This window comes from Cyprinus carpio, chromosome B17, assembly GCF_018340385.1.
Source record: "Cyprinus carpio isolate SPL01 chromosome B17, ASM1834038v1, whole genome shotgun sequence".
NCBI lineage: Eukaryota > Metazoa > Chordata > Actinopteri > Cypriniformes > Cyprinidae > Cyprinus > Cyprinus carpio.
Genome location: NC_056613.1, coordinates 13,703,013 through 13,717,747, shown reverse-complemented (window position 1 = coordinate 13,717,747; position 14,735 = coordinate 13,703,013). Strand labels below are relative to the sequence as shown.

At 38.0% G+C, this 14,735-nt stretch overlaps 1 protein-coding gene across 1 annotated transcript; it reads right to left on the bottom strand.

Annotated features, from left to right (window-relative positions):
• Positions 1 to 3,924: 3,924 nt before the first annotated feature.
• grhl3 (grainyhead-like transcription factor 3) lies at positions 3,925 to 14,291 on the bottom strand. The gene is given in 16 exon segments (XM_042742388.1): positions 3,925 to 4,963; positions 6,568 to 6,632; positions 6,737 to 6,822; positions 6,931 to 7,057; positions 7,772 to 7,905; positions 8,267 to 8,342; positions 9,349 to 9,507; positions 10,432 to 10,526; positions 10,760 to 10,871; positions 11,287 to 11,363; positions 11,366 to 11,436; positions 11,616 to 11,698; positions 11,878 to 12,082; positions 12,660 to 12,718; positions 12,821 to 12,989; positions 14,158 to 14,291. Coding segments are annotated over 16 exon segments (1,653 nt in total). The 5' UTR covers positions 14,175 to 14,291; the 3' UTR covers positions 3,925 to 4,845.
• Between the last annotated feature and the right edge of the window lie 444 nt (positions 14,292 to 14,735).

Genomic DNA, 14,735 nt, shown 5'->3' with positions numbered 1-14,735 from the left:
GTTTTCTGGAAGTATTCCTGAGCCCATGTTGTGATTTCCATTACAGTAGCATTCCTGTATGTGATGCAGTGCCATCTAAGGGCCCGAAGATCACGGGCATCCAGTTTGGTTTTCCGGCCATGACCCTTACGCACAGAGATTGTTCCAGATTCTCTGAATCTTTGGATGATATCATGCACTGTAAATGATGATAACTTCAAACTCTTTGCAATTTTTCTCTGAGAAACTCTGATATTGCTCCACTATTATTTGCCGCAGCATTGGGGGAATTGTTGATCCTTTGCCCATCTTGACTTCTGAGAGACACTGCCACTCTGAGAGGCTCTTTTTATACCCAATCATGTTGCCAATTGACCTAATAAGTTGCAAATTGGTCCTCCAGCTGTTCCTTATATGTACATTTAACTTTTCCGGACTCTTATTGCTACCTGTCCCAACTTTTTTGGAATGTGTAGCTTTCATGAAATCCAAAATGAGCCAATATTTGGCATGACATTTCAAAATGTCTCACTTTCAACATTTGATATGTTATCTACAGGTGCTGGTCATATAATTAGAATATCATCAAAAAGTTGATTTATTTCACTAATTCCATTCAAAAAGTGAAACTTGTATATTATATTCATTCATTACACACAGACTGATATATTTCAAATGTTTATTTCTTTTAATTTTGATGATTATAACTGACAACTAAGGAAAATCCCAAATTCAGTATCTCAGAAAATTAGAATATTGTGAAAAGGTTCAATGTTGAAGACACCTCGTGCCACACTCTAATCAGCTAATTAACTCTAAACACCTGCAAAGGCCTTTAAATGGTCCCTCAGTCTAGTTCTGTAGGCTACACAATTATGGGGAAGACTGCTGACTTGACAGTTGTCCAAAAGATGACCATTGACACCAAGGAGGGCAAGACACAAAAGGTCATTGCAAAAGAGGCTGGCTGTTCACAGAGCTCTGTGTCCAAGCACATTAATAGAGAGGCGAAGGGAAGGAAAAGATGTGGTAGAAAAAAGTGTACAAGCAATAGGGATAACCGCACCATGGAGAGGATTGTGAAACAAAACACATTCAAAAATGTGGGGGGAGATTCACAAAGAGTGGGACTGCAGCTGGAGTCAGTGCTTTAAGAACCACTATGCACAGACGTATGCAAGACATGGGTTTCAGCTGTCGCATTCCTTGTGTCAAGCCACTCTTGAACAACAGACAGTGTCAGAAGCATCTCAAGACAAAAAGGACTGGATTGCTGCTGAGTGGTCCAAAGTTATGTTCTCTGATGAAAGTAAATTTTGCATTTCCTTTGGAAATCAGGGTGGCAGAGTCTGGAGGAAGAGAGGAGAGGCACACAATCCACGTTGCTTGAGGTCCAGTGTAAAGTTTCCACAGTCAGTGATGGTTTGGGGACCAACATCTGCTGGTGTTGGTTCACTGTGTTTTCTGAGGTCTAAGGTCAACGCAGTCATACACCAGGAAGTTTTAGAGCACTTCATGCTTCCTGCTGCTGACCAACTTTATGGAGATGCAGATTTCATTTTCCAACAGGACTTGGCACCTGCACACAGTGCCAAAGCTACCGGTACCTGGTTTAAGGACCATGGTATCCCTGTTCTTAATTGGCCAGCAAACTCGCCTGACCTTAACCCCATAGAAAATCTATGGGGTATTGTGAAGAGGAAGATGCGATATGTCAGACCCAGCAATGCAGAAGAGCTGAAGGCCACTATCAGAGCAACCTGGGCTCTCATAACACCTGAGCAGTGCCACAGACTGATCGACTCCATGCCACGGCGCATTGCTGCAGTAATTCAGGCAAAAGGAGCCCCAACTAAGTATTGAGTGCTGTACATGCTCATACTTTTCATGTTCATACTTTTCAGTTGACTAGGTTTCTAAAAATCCTTTCTTTGTATTGGTCTTAAGTAATATTCTAATTTTCTGAGATACTGAATTTGGGATTTTCCTTAGTTGTCAGTTATAATCATCAAAATTAAAAGGAATAAACATTTGAATATATCAGTCTGTGTGTAATGAATGAATATAATATACAAGTTTCACTTTTCGAATGGAATTAGGGAAATCAACTTTTTGATGATATTCTAATTATATGACCAGCACCTGTATATTCTATTGTGAATAAAATATAAGTTTATGAGATTTGTAAATTATTCCATTCCTTTTTTACTCACAATTTGTACAGTGTCCCAACTTTTTTGGAATCGGGTTTGTAATATATTTTATGACATATTTTGTAGATATGTCATAATAACAACACTATGAATAAAAATGCAATGACTGAAGTAGCCTACATATTGAAGATGTCTGGAATGCACAAGTAGTATTTTGTTTTTTTTTACTTCAAATGTTTGCAAACATCAATGTTTCCACAAATCCCTCATTAACAAAAAGATGCTGAAACTTTTGATATTGAGCATAGGCCTAATAGGCTACAATGTCATAAATCACTTTTTTTCATGAGAAATCAGGCAAATCAGCTGTAAAAGTGTTAGACTGACTAAATCTCTCTCAGATGCTGATATTCAAATGAAATGACAATTAAGGAAAACAGACATTCATTAAACTATAAATGACAGCCATTTAATCAAGTGACAAAATTTAATTTAGCTAATTATAAACAATATATTTGTTACTTTCTTAAAAAAATTGACCCATTGACACGGAATCAATTCTATGAGGCATGTTAGAATTGTTAGAATCCTTCGAATTCAATGTAGGATTCGTCAGACTGATTCGAACAGATAACTCTTATGTCTTTGGGGCAGTTCGTTAAAAGATTTATGAGTCAAGTGCTTGCATCAGAACACTCTGGCTGCGCTCTTTGTTGTTTTCTCAAGAAGCCACGAGCACAGCGGCACCGCTGAAAAGCAGCGCGGGAAATTCTGTGATCTGCGACCATAGGTTGTGAAAAACAAGCTCATGAAAGCTTCATTCAAGGCATCAAGGCACGTCCGAATACAAATTCTGCTTCAGTTCCTGTCTCCGGAGTTACCTTCTTCTGCTCGAATTTTGAAGGCAGCATAGATGTCTCCTTCACTGCCTTTGCTATCCCACAATCAAGTGCGTTCCATTCTGTGACGGTTGGGATAAAAAAAATAAAGATGGCGTCTGAAAGTTATGTTTGGTGGTCAGTTTGGGTGTAAATATATGTTTTTGACTAACATTTTGCACTTTTGATGTTATTTCTAGAGAGAAATCCATTATATAATAATTAAATATTTGTTATATTTGTTTAGTTATCATCAAAACTCATTCTATTTTGTTGTAGATCATTAAACTGTTATGCTGCCTCAAAAGCCTGTCCGAAATCAGTTTTATGAGGTGCCTTTGTGCAAAAATGCTGCCTGCAAAGTCTTTGCCCTCATAAGGCAGCAAGTTAGCTGCCTAGACTTTTGGACACAGCCACACTTGCATCATGTGAAACAGGTAAGTGTAAGTTCCCTTACAAAAAATTAACTATGGTTTTACTAGCCTACGAAAAAAAAATTCAATTAATTTCAATTCAAGTTTATTTGTATAGTGCTTTTTACGATACAAATCATTGCAAAGCAACTTTACAGAAAATAACTGTAACTGTATTTAAAATATGGTAACCAGGAATTAACCGTAGTTTAGCTTAGCCTATACCATATTTAGCCTAAATCTGTGGTTGTACAAATGATGATCAATAGCTACACCATAAAAACATGTTTACTACCTTTTTTTCCTGTAATAAAACCATGTTTTTGCAAGGGTAATGCCCGTTAATGAATTTAAATATGAGCAATTGCACTTTATTTTTAATATTTCTGCCTTCAGTCACACTTTGTGTGCGACCTACTAAATTGTGGGCCATACAGTTTTGACAGCTGCAAATGATTTCAGCAAGGAAATGTCTTTAAACAATGACAAAACACTTGAAAATGTAATGGATTTTGGATTTTATTTTCCATATAAAAGCAGAGGCAGTAAAAAAGGAAAACACAGCTTTAGTGTATCAATATTGTTTGAAAGCAATACAAAGAATTTGAAATGTACAAGTTTTGTGATGCAAAATCCACAAAATGAAAAGTCACCGTTATTTAATCTGATATTTGGGCAAGTTCGACATTGCAGTGGTTCGTCTGAACTTTCTTGTCTAAATGTCAGAGGACAAAAAGGCCGGTTGTCCTGACAACCGTCACAGCCACACAGATTCGAAATGTGTGGAGCCAGTTTTCAAAATGTGATCGAAACACTGGCAGTTTAAGGGTGGAAATGTGCGACTTAAAGGTCTAAAACACTCGTGTGTATTTGTGGAGTGTTCCAGATGTGAAACTAAAAGGCTGATAGTTACAGCACCCTGACTGGAAGTATGCTAAAGTAACAAGATTAATAAACATGCGAACCACCATCAGAGCATAAAGCAATACAAACGCCTCACATCCTGTCCTAGAAATGATGGGCCTACTATAAGCAGCAAAGAGGCAGTGTCCAAAAAGGCAAGTTTATCATTGAAATTAACAACATATAACTTTGAAAATCACGTCAACACACAACATTATGATAATTATGTCTATTTACAATTAATATTTACAGAACATGTACCTTGTTGATCATAATTGCTTGTGTTATAAAATTATTGTAGATAAAATAATAAAAAAGGTACAAAAGTGGAAAATGGTATTTACACTATTTTCAGTATTGATATGTCTTGTTAAAACTGAAAATGTTGGAACTGGCAGGTGAGCTGTTTCCATAGCGACTGCAGAATCTGGCTCATAGTCATGCTTTTGGATCGAAAGAGCAGAAAGAAGCTGCCAGCAGCAGCACCAGGTGTGGTGCTTCACTAGTTGATAATGTCATTTATAACTCCATAAGTGTGATCTGGAAGTGGTTGATCATGACTTCAGTGATCTCGATGAGGAAGGCGGAGTGGTTGCTGTAATGCTCGATGATGTTGTCATCCATGTTCACAAAGATCCTGTTCATAAGAAAGAAAGAATCAGTTATAAAAAATTCTTGTTAATATTCTGGCTCATACATTGCTCTGATAACCAACAAATTGGATTTATTAAAATACTAAACTATTTTAATAAATTAAAAATAATAAAACTCAAAAAATTCAAAGCATTTTAAATTCTATAAGTAAATTTAGGCATCACAACATTATAATGTACAGTATGAAAAATGGATATTCATTTTGAGATTTGCTAAAGTATTATTAAAGAAACATTTTAAAATTATTATTCAAGATTAACTTTAATTGTGCATAAGATTACAGCAAAGGTTATCTAAATGTTAAAGTATGGCAAAATTAAGTATATTCATATTTTAACACCAAAACACTATAAAAACACCAAAATTGGACAATATCTGTTATAGTAACATTAAATCATGTATCTGTAGAACCAAACACACACACAACTCCAAAAGTTGCTTCTCATCTGCACAAAAACCATACCACTTTAATTCCAATACCTGCTCATTGAAATTTGCACATTACTGCACAATTATTTGTTTTAGTCATTATGACTATGTTGAGCTGTTGAGTGACACTGACTGACGTACAGATAATCGGTGCCCTAGCAACTGCTGAAAGAAACCTTAAGTATTCCTGTACAATCTTCTAAAGCATTCATCATTCCTTCCCTAAGGGCAGACCCTGATTTAGATCCTTAAAAACACAAATCCTTATCTCATGACTTACGCAAACAATTATTTGGCACAACAGTCGTCTCTACCGGCCAACATGTATGCGGTGTGCGGGTGTATGACAGCTCTCCCAGCCCTGAGGGTGAGGGAGACTGATTAAAGATTGGGGCGAGAGAATGAGCGAGAATGTGGCCCGACCTGTCCCTATCCCTCAGCCATATCATCAGCTAACAGCCTGAGGAAAGTTGAGCTCCAAGTTACACAGCTCTAGGCTAGGATGATTAAGATAAAATAGAGTCCTGGACATGTTTCTTTGACCTATGTAGTTCAAATGCTCCTTAAATGCTCCAGCAGGATGTGAAATATGGTCATACAATTTTATACTTTACTTTAATGCCTTTATACTTTATGATGCACTGAGGGGAGTTATTCCCACTCATGTTCTGAAATGGATGAGTGAATAGGTAAGCACAAATGTCTACATGGTGTCATGGGTGATCACCAAACAAAGAGATAAATGGTGTTTTTCTAGAGCCCAAGCTCCTTAGGTTGCACGTAGACGCCAGTGCCGCCTTCCTGCACAGCCCTCATCTATACTGTTTCTATCTGAGCTTCATAAACCACAATAAATAAATAAAAAATACAGCACAGTCAGATGAGTCTACCTATGTTGAAATCATCTTGTCTTTCTTTCTTTTGTTTTGCTTTTATTCAGCCTTTTTTTTGTTTTTTTGCAATCATCACATTCCAAACACTATAGATCTCCTGTCAACCCGGTCTGTCGACTTTGCTTCCTGGCAGCTTGTTGAGATAGAGCTCAGATTATAAGAAAAGGGTTTAACAGTCGTTCGTCTCAGTGAAAGAGCATTTCGACATCCCTCTATCTGTGCTCGTGATGTCGTCATGTTTGGAGCTTGGAAATATCTCACTCACCCTCTTTTGCACTTCTTGAAGATTTTCCCAATGGTGTCTTCTTGCATACCGTACTTTTCTGAAATCTGAGAAGGCAGAAAGGGGACATGAGTCACATTTTAGGTACAGTTCCTCTTCAAGGTGAGATCTTCGCAAATATGTGTAACGGAAAGAGAGGTGGAAAACTCACCGCTTCTCTCAGGCCCTTAAGGGTTGGCGTGTTCAACATGAGGGCATCGAATACTTCCTCTGTCTCTCGCCTGACATACAGGAGAACTGAGAATAAAAAAAATTAGCATTAAAACACTGTGGGACTGATTTGTATCGCAAATTGATATGTTCCCAGGCTTCTGCATTTCTAAATTAATCTTGAGTCTTCCATACCTCTCTGTTGCTCGTCTCGGCGGGCTTGTTTGCTCGGCGGTGAGCTGTTCTGGTCACCGCTGTCTGTGTAGCAGTTGATACGTTTCAGCGATGTCCTGTCGCTTTCCTCCAGGCTAACAGGGGGCACCTGGACAATAACAAACAGATAAAATCAAGGTTGTTAAAATGGCGCTTACTTTCCTGTCTCTTGCGTGTTTGCACGCTGATGATTACGATGATAACAACTTTATCACAGTGACATCTTGAACACTAAGAGGTGCGACAATGCAGAAAAAAACGTAGGATGATCGCATGACTTCTTAATCCTTCAATAATATGCTAAAGTCACTAATATGGGCTGTGACTACATGTAAAAGGCCTGATGTTATGAAACGATGTCGAAATCTAACAAGTGAGAATTGCACTAGTCTGGACTGTGGGAAAAAGGCCTGTCGGAACAGCCTCCATCCCTCCTCTCTTAGGCTTTGTAAACACAGCTGAAAAGCATCTCTTCAACACCCTCAGAAGTGTGTGTGCATGTGTTTGAGCTCCCATGGGTTAATCCCTGTGTCAGTCCCCTCCTCAGGTGAGTTTCACTCGCTGTCATGTCAACTCAGGAGCGCACCAGTTAGCATGTCTGATCTCGAGATCACTTTCTCTTATTCTTTTCCAAACCCACTTCTTTCCCACTGCATTTTTTCCCACACTTTTCCTCTCTCGCTCCCATACACTCAGCCCTCAGGGTGTTGGTGAACATGACTCAACAATGCTGCGGTAAGCCGCATATCCTAGGATATAGGGAAGAGCGCGTGTGTGTGTGTGTGTGTGTGTGTGTGTGTGAGTGAGTGAAAGAGAGACGTACCAGGCCACAGCGCTGCATGGTGCTGAAGTGCATCTCTGGGATGAATAAAACAGGTTGTGTGACGTGATCGTCTAGAGTTTTAAAGTAGGTAGAGTCCTTTCCGACAGAGCTGGAAACTAGGCCCTGTTTACAACCTGAGGAGAAGACAAACAGCTTTAATCTAATACTCAAAGCAATTAATGAAGGCATCACTATCGAAAACCAGACTCTGCTGGAAACCACAGTTTGGCTAGTGGCCAGCAGGTAATTTGAGTTTGAGAGCCCTCTTTTACACTTCATTGAAAATATGTGCTTGAAAGCTAGTTTTGGTTTTGACTTGTGCCAAATTAGGAGGAAGTCCTAAGTAGCTGTAAAGCATTTCAATGGCTTGTTGGGTCAGAACATGGACACCAAATGGGGAAGATATGTACTGGGTTTTCTTTATGCTTTTGTTTGGGTGGTAATGGGTGTTCTCTGAAAGTCTCAGGCTGTAATTATATGACTGAAAGCACTCACTATTGTTGCTGGAGTCATTCTTGGTCCTCCTCTTGCTTCTCTTTCTCTCCTCGTCTCTCATCTTCCTCTCTGCTCCCTGCAAGCATTCAAGGACAATAAAACATTTAGAATCTGAGCAATTACAAACTGCTCTGGCATATTAGAACGGCTTATAAAACACTAATTAACCAATAATTAACCATGCAAAAGAGTTTTTAAACTCTTAAAACTATGCTTTAGAACTTATGTCTATTGAAAACCATTCTTGTAAACAACTCAGGAGTTCATGTCTAGTTTAGATGCCAGCTGTGTAGTAGATATGCATTTGATCCAGCTAGAGAAACCACAGCAATGCAGTCATGCACTCAATTCACCTGCTGCTGCTAAACCAGTCAGACGTGTGTTAAATCTAACCTTCCCATCATGCATTTCCCCCACACACTGTCAAACAGCTAATAACTATGGCCAACGTGGAACACACAAACGGGCTTTAAGGAGATGAGGAGATAAGGCGGTCTGGTGACATTTATCTGATCAGCTCAACAAAAGGGATCAATAGGTATCAGAAGATAGAGGTACCAGACAGTGTAAGGGTGAGAGACACCAAAAGAGAGAAAGATAGACTGAAAGGAAAAAAAAAAACGCACAAATATTTCAGTATCTATTTTTTTCCTGCTTCAGTGAAAACAGTTATCACGTAATTGAAAATGTGCCAGTTAAAGATCAGAGGTCAGACACTTTTCAAGTAAATAACTTAGTAGGTCATGGTAACAGTGAGTCAGGACTGTGTTTTGTTTAACAGTTTATGACGCAGTCCAAGATGAGCCAAATTAGCCACAGAGATCCACTGCACACCCTGATAATGAAACTTAATGTTTCTGATCCATGTTTTAGGTTTGTGTGCATCTTTTCATGCTGTTATAAGATTCTCTTTTGGATTTTGCTTCTTAAAACAAATTTATAAAAATAATAAAATAGAATGATATTATTATAAATAAAAATATATTTAGAAACGTAATTTTTTTTTTTATATATATTTATTGAAGATATATGGATTTTTTTTAAATATATATACTTTTTTAATTTGTCGGGCACTGGCTTACCTTATCGCAGAAGATCTTAATCTGACAAACAGCTCTGTGAATGAGGCGGTTGTTCCCTGAGCTGAAATCATAGGTGTCGATCTGAAGATTCAGAGGAAGACCTTTGACCCCCTTCTGCGAGGAGAAGTCAGTGCTCAGAGAATTGATGCCAATATGCACCTGTAAAACACATAAATACATGATACATGAAATCTCAAGAAAGCATTTTGGAAATCAGGAAAGCTGGATTTGTTATTTAACTAGATGACACAGTAGTACATTTCATATAGAAAAAAAAAAAACAGTTTCAGGGATCAGGGATGAGAAACATTAGCAAATATGGTACAAATGATTGTTCAATAATTCCAATTCATTTCAAAAGAAAAGGAGTGTCCATATGAAGAACAAAATGGCAAGATCCAACATGTTGGAACTGGAGGTAAAACAACAATAAAAAAACAATCACCGAAATAATATGATGATTAATGAATAAATGAGTAAACAGGTGCTGATTTCCAAACATTTCTTCCTCGTTCCCCATAACTGCTGATTCATTTAGCACAACAAGGTTGAATAACAGTTAACAGTTGGAATATTTGAATTAAATTTCTGATTTATAAAATGTATTGTTGCTATATTGCTTAGCAACCGGATATTGTTAGATGCTAGACTAATGAATTACAGTTTTTTACTCGGTGGAAGAATTGCTTATTCCGATTATTAGCTTAAAAAAAAAATATACAATTCTTAAATATGTCTTGTAACATTACTGTTGTTGATATTTTATTGAATCAATAAAAGTGCGTTACAGTGATTGTATCCTTTCTTTCTGTCTCTACTCCACCTGCTGTGAGTTTCGTTGTCCCACCCATCACTACCCTGGGGGCATGCTGAAATGTGCCCTATTTCTCTTTCTCTCCTTCCTTGCTTCCTTCCCTCCCTCTTTCTTTCTTTTTTATTCCCTATGATGACAGGTGCCTGAGGAGGCCGCATACCGTAGATACCACTGCTCTCTGACACTCCTCTAAATGATCCTCCTTTCAACCCATTTCTTTAACCCCACAAAAACAAGTGACAGGTGGATCTGTGTGTTTGTGCTTGTACCTTTGCTTCTTCATTGGTGTTCCAGATAAAGGACAGTGCGTTGAAAGCCACCTCTTCCACGTTACTCACTCCACTGAAAACTTCCTTGTAGTCAGCTAAGTGTCAATAAAGAAGAAGTTATTCAAATAAATTGTATGATATGAAACACGCATCAATCAAAACCAAATGACATCTTACTTTCAATCTAATGATGGGTGCGGCCATAGTTACCGGTATATAATAAAAACATTCTTCATTTTCATAATCAGTATAGTCTTGTTTTCTAGAATTAATTAATTATTATAATTAATAATAAATATTATGCTTAGAGTGATAGTGAGGAACGCACCGATATCAAGGACTCTCTGTTTAACGGTAGGCTGTCGAGCGTGCCAGTGGTTCCAGTACTTCAGCTGCATCTCAGGACTCTTGTCATTCTCAAACACAGCCATGATCACCGTCTGAGAGAGATAAAGGAAGAAAAAAGGAGCATTATCAGAACCTGTTAATTTGTGGTTTTTAGAGAGTAGTGACTGCCTGTAGGTCTTTTTGTTGTTTACAAAGCAATGTTGTATGTCACCACACTAATGCTCTTTCTCTTTGCTTTGTCACTGACCATAGCAGTGTATGCGCTTACAAAACGGCCAATCTGTCACACTTAGAATATGCAAGGGCATATGAGTTTGGAAATTTTAGGAATCTTCCACCAAAGCTTCTTTGCTGTTGGTTGCTTCATGTTTACTAAATTACAAAATGTTGACATTTCTCAAAGGATGTCTAAATAACTGGCAACTCTTTCTCTTTGGAACAAATATATGGCAAGAATTAATTCTGTCCTTTATTTCCATTATTTGGGTCTATGAAAGTTTAACTTACTTTTACTTTGCTGCATGGCACCCCAGCAGTGCTGTCCACTCCCTGCAGTGTGATGGGGTAAAACTGTCCCTTGTTGAGTACACCATGGGTATTTCTGTTGTCTTGTGCTGAGAAGCTTGTGGGGCACCAAGAACAAACTGGAAGTCATTCCTGTGAAAAACAGTCAAATTAATTTTTATGCAATGGCATTACTCTATTGCAGTATCTATTGCTTTTATAGCTTGTGTAAAGTCACCAAATGGCATGAGTTATATTTTTAGGAAAACAATGACAAAGAGAAAAAAAGATCTGATTTGTAAAGGCTCAGACTGTTAAGAAGCTGGTCTCACCTGTATCTATCTGGAGGAGAGTTGGTGTAGGACTCTGAGTATACTGGGCTTGTTTGTCCCACAAACGTGCTATAGGGTAGAGGCTGTTTTTGAAGAAAACAAACAGAAGTGTCATGAATTGATGTTAATTATAGAGGACAAAGCACCTGTTTCAGGCATTCATGGCATTTTTTTTATATCTGTTGGTATGGCTCAGAAATTACAACAAAAATGACATTAATATATTTTATATTGTAAATGTGTTTTAAAATGCTCTGCAAACCTCAGGGGTTGTCTCCAGAAAGGGTTGCTCAGATGGCCATGATTTCTGTGCTTGGTGCAGGAGGGGGTACAAGTTGTCCCCTGTGTAGCTGTCAGTGCTCAGTAATGCTTGCTTTGAGTGACTGGAGGACATGCTTTCAGAAAGCAGCTTCATGATGTGAGCGTTCTCCAGCGTGGCCAGCTCAGGGGAGGCACTATTCACTGTCCTGAGAGATAAATGACAGCACAAATTGTGAGCAATTTTTTATCGTACTCCATCATTAATGTTATTCACACAGTGTTAACTGTTAGCTAAAGTCAATAGAAGCTTTGTTCAATCTCTGCATTGTTTATGGAGCTTTCTTTGCATGAAAAGCAAAGCCAAACACAGGGCGGGAGCTGTTTGCCACCTAACGCAGATTTTTTTTTTTCTTTTCACTGTTTGAGTTTCTCGGCAGGCTTTGACATCGGGGAGACCAACAAGCTCTATAGGCAGCTATTTTTCACTTGCACAAAAGGGTGCTGTGCAGTGACTCAGCCTTTTTGGGATGGGTTGAAGAAGAGGATTAACAGCTGTGCCAGCTATGTCTTAAGTTAGTTTTTATTTAGATTAATTTAATCATACTAATATTATGCTTAGTGGAGATGATGTGATATTTTACATCTGGATAACTTACTGTCATGACATATTTTCATCTTGCCTACTCTTTTATACCATTTACTTGCAATATATGCTCCCATACGGTATGCTTACTATGAGAGCATTTTAATTCATAAATCATAAAAGTGTATGGTCAAACTTACCTTTCCATGTACATGCTGCCCTCACGCACACATGATGTCATCTTCTGCTCTTTAGGGGTTTAAAAAAAATGCATTTATAATATTATTTCTGTATATAATACAAATTAAATAATGATGAGAAATCATTATGTTTATATTTTAAAAATATATCTTTGTGTTACCTTGCAGGCTTCATAAAGGAGGCTTAGAGTTGCAAGTTCTTCATCTGAAGACAGTCTGGGTTTAGTCTTGCTGAGGTCACCGCTATCCATGCTAGACCAAGAGTCCATAATGTAGTTGTCTGGATAGCGTAAGTAGTTGAAACTCTCGTTCTGTTGTACCATGAGAGCCCTAGATGAAAGAAGGAGATATTAGCAAGCATTCCCTGGAACTGCAACATGTGCTTTTGCATGTATATGGGGAAATAATTTATAGTTTTAAGGCCACGGAAATGTGCCTCTGGTGCACATAAAATATTCTGTGACAAAATAATAAATCCAGGGTGCAAGAGCTCATGCTCTTCATCCAGACTTCAAACTCAAGAAAATCCCACAAAACATAAAAGAAAAGGACTAAATGTCAAGAAACCGTGATAAATCAGATTTTCTCTTCTCATCTGTGCTCCTAAGGGCAGAAACTCTTGTAACGGATCAACGGTCAGAAACAAACCCTAAGTGTAGGAACTTAATTTATCTTAACACAAGCACCACAAACAAAAGACGTGGATTTGAAGAGGATCACTAACTCCTCAAACAGTTGGATTTGTTTTGGGACTTTACCTAACTACTAGGATTAGCAATGAGGTGGTCTGCTATGGTAAGCTAAAATACAAACAGAGCAGTTTAGGCACCTGTGCGCACACTAAATGAATTAACATTTTCTGTTTATTTATTTTTAAAACTGTGCAGACTTTTCTAGATATACCCATATTTTCTAATTCTAGGCACCTGCATAATGACATAGACCCCGACCTCTGACACATTAGAACAAGACTAATGTGTTTCTATATTTGTGCACTCGGGCCCCTAGGATAGTTACACCAGGCTGTCTGTAAAGAGTAAGAGACAGAGCGTGCGTGTTTGGGTCCTGGTGTCAATTTTCAGCAGAAATTATCTTCATGTACTCATTCATGTGGGGGCCCGTTTACACATGAGCAGAGGGAGAGTGGGAGAAGAGGAGAAAGACATTACTCAAGAGGAATGGACAGCTCACAGCGCTGAAACTGCAAACTATAGCACACCCCACAACAAAATCAGATGAATATGAAACGAAATGGATTTTTTTAGTCCTACATTGACAGCTCATTTGAAAATGTCTAGACAGTGGCTTATACAAAAATATGTATATTTTTATCAAAATAAAGTTAAAAGTTATATTTTCAAGATATTTGGAAAGAAATTATTGTAGTTATTTTTTTTTAGTAAATGGTGTTATTGGTTTTAAACAGAGAAGAGAAGAGAGTGTTATATATAGAGCATTATAAATTAATGCAAATTAATACAAAATTGATGACACTTACTCAATCTCCTTGGTCATGACTCCTTTGACAGACAGTGATGATAAAATCCTTAGTTTGTAATCTTGTCTCTTCTCTCAAATGTGTTTCTCTGTGTTTGTATCCTCATAAATGAAGCGGTTTGATTTGTGTCCACATCGTCTCTCTATTTATCCACCTAAGCAGTTTGGCTTCTTTGCTCTGATTGGCTGCCAGCCTGAGACAGGTGTGTGATAGTACAGGTGTATCCTCCCTTAACTCTTTCAGTGCTGAAGAGAAACTTCAGAATGTGTGTGAGTGTGTTTTGGAGAGGGGGGTGGTGGGGGGTTAACTCATTAACACCTCATATAAAAGACTGAAAGTCACCAGCCACAGGTGTGAAATGCATCCTATTTGGGATCAGAAACCAAAGACAATAGTGAAAGAACGAGGTTTTAACATGCAAATGAAAGGTTGTGTCATTCTCTCTAACAGAATGAAAAAGGAGGTTTTGGCTACATGTTTTTTTTTTTTTTTTTTTTTTTTTTTTTATTGTTTTGAAAACTGACAAAACTGTCATAATTATTTCCCTGCATTTAATAACTTTCCCCACTGCATATCAT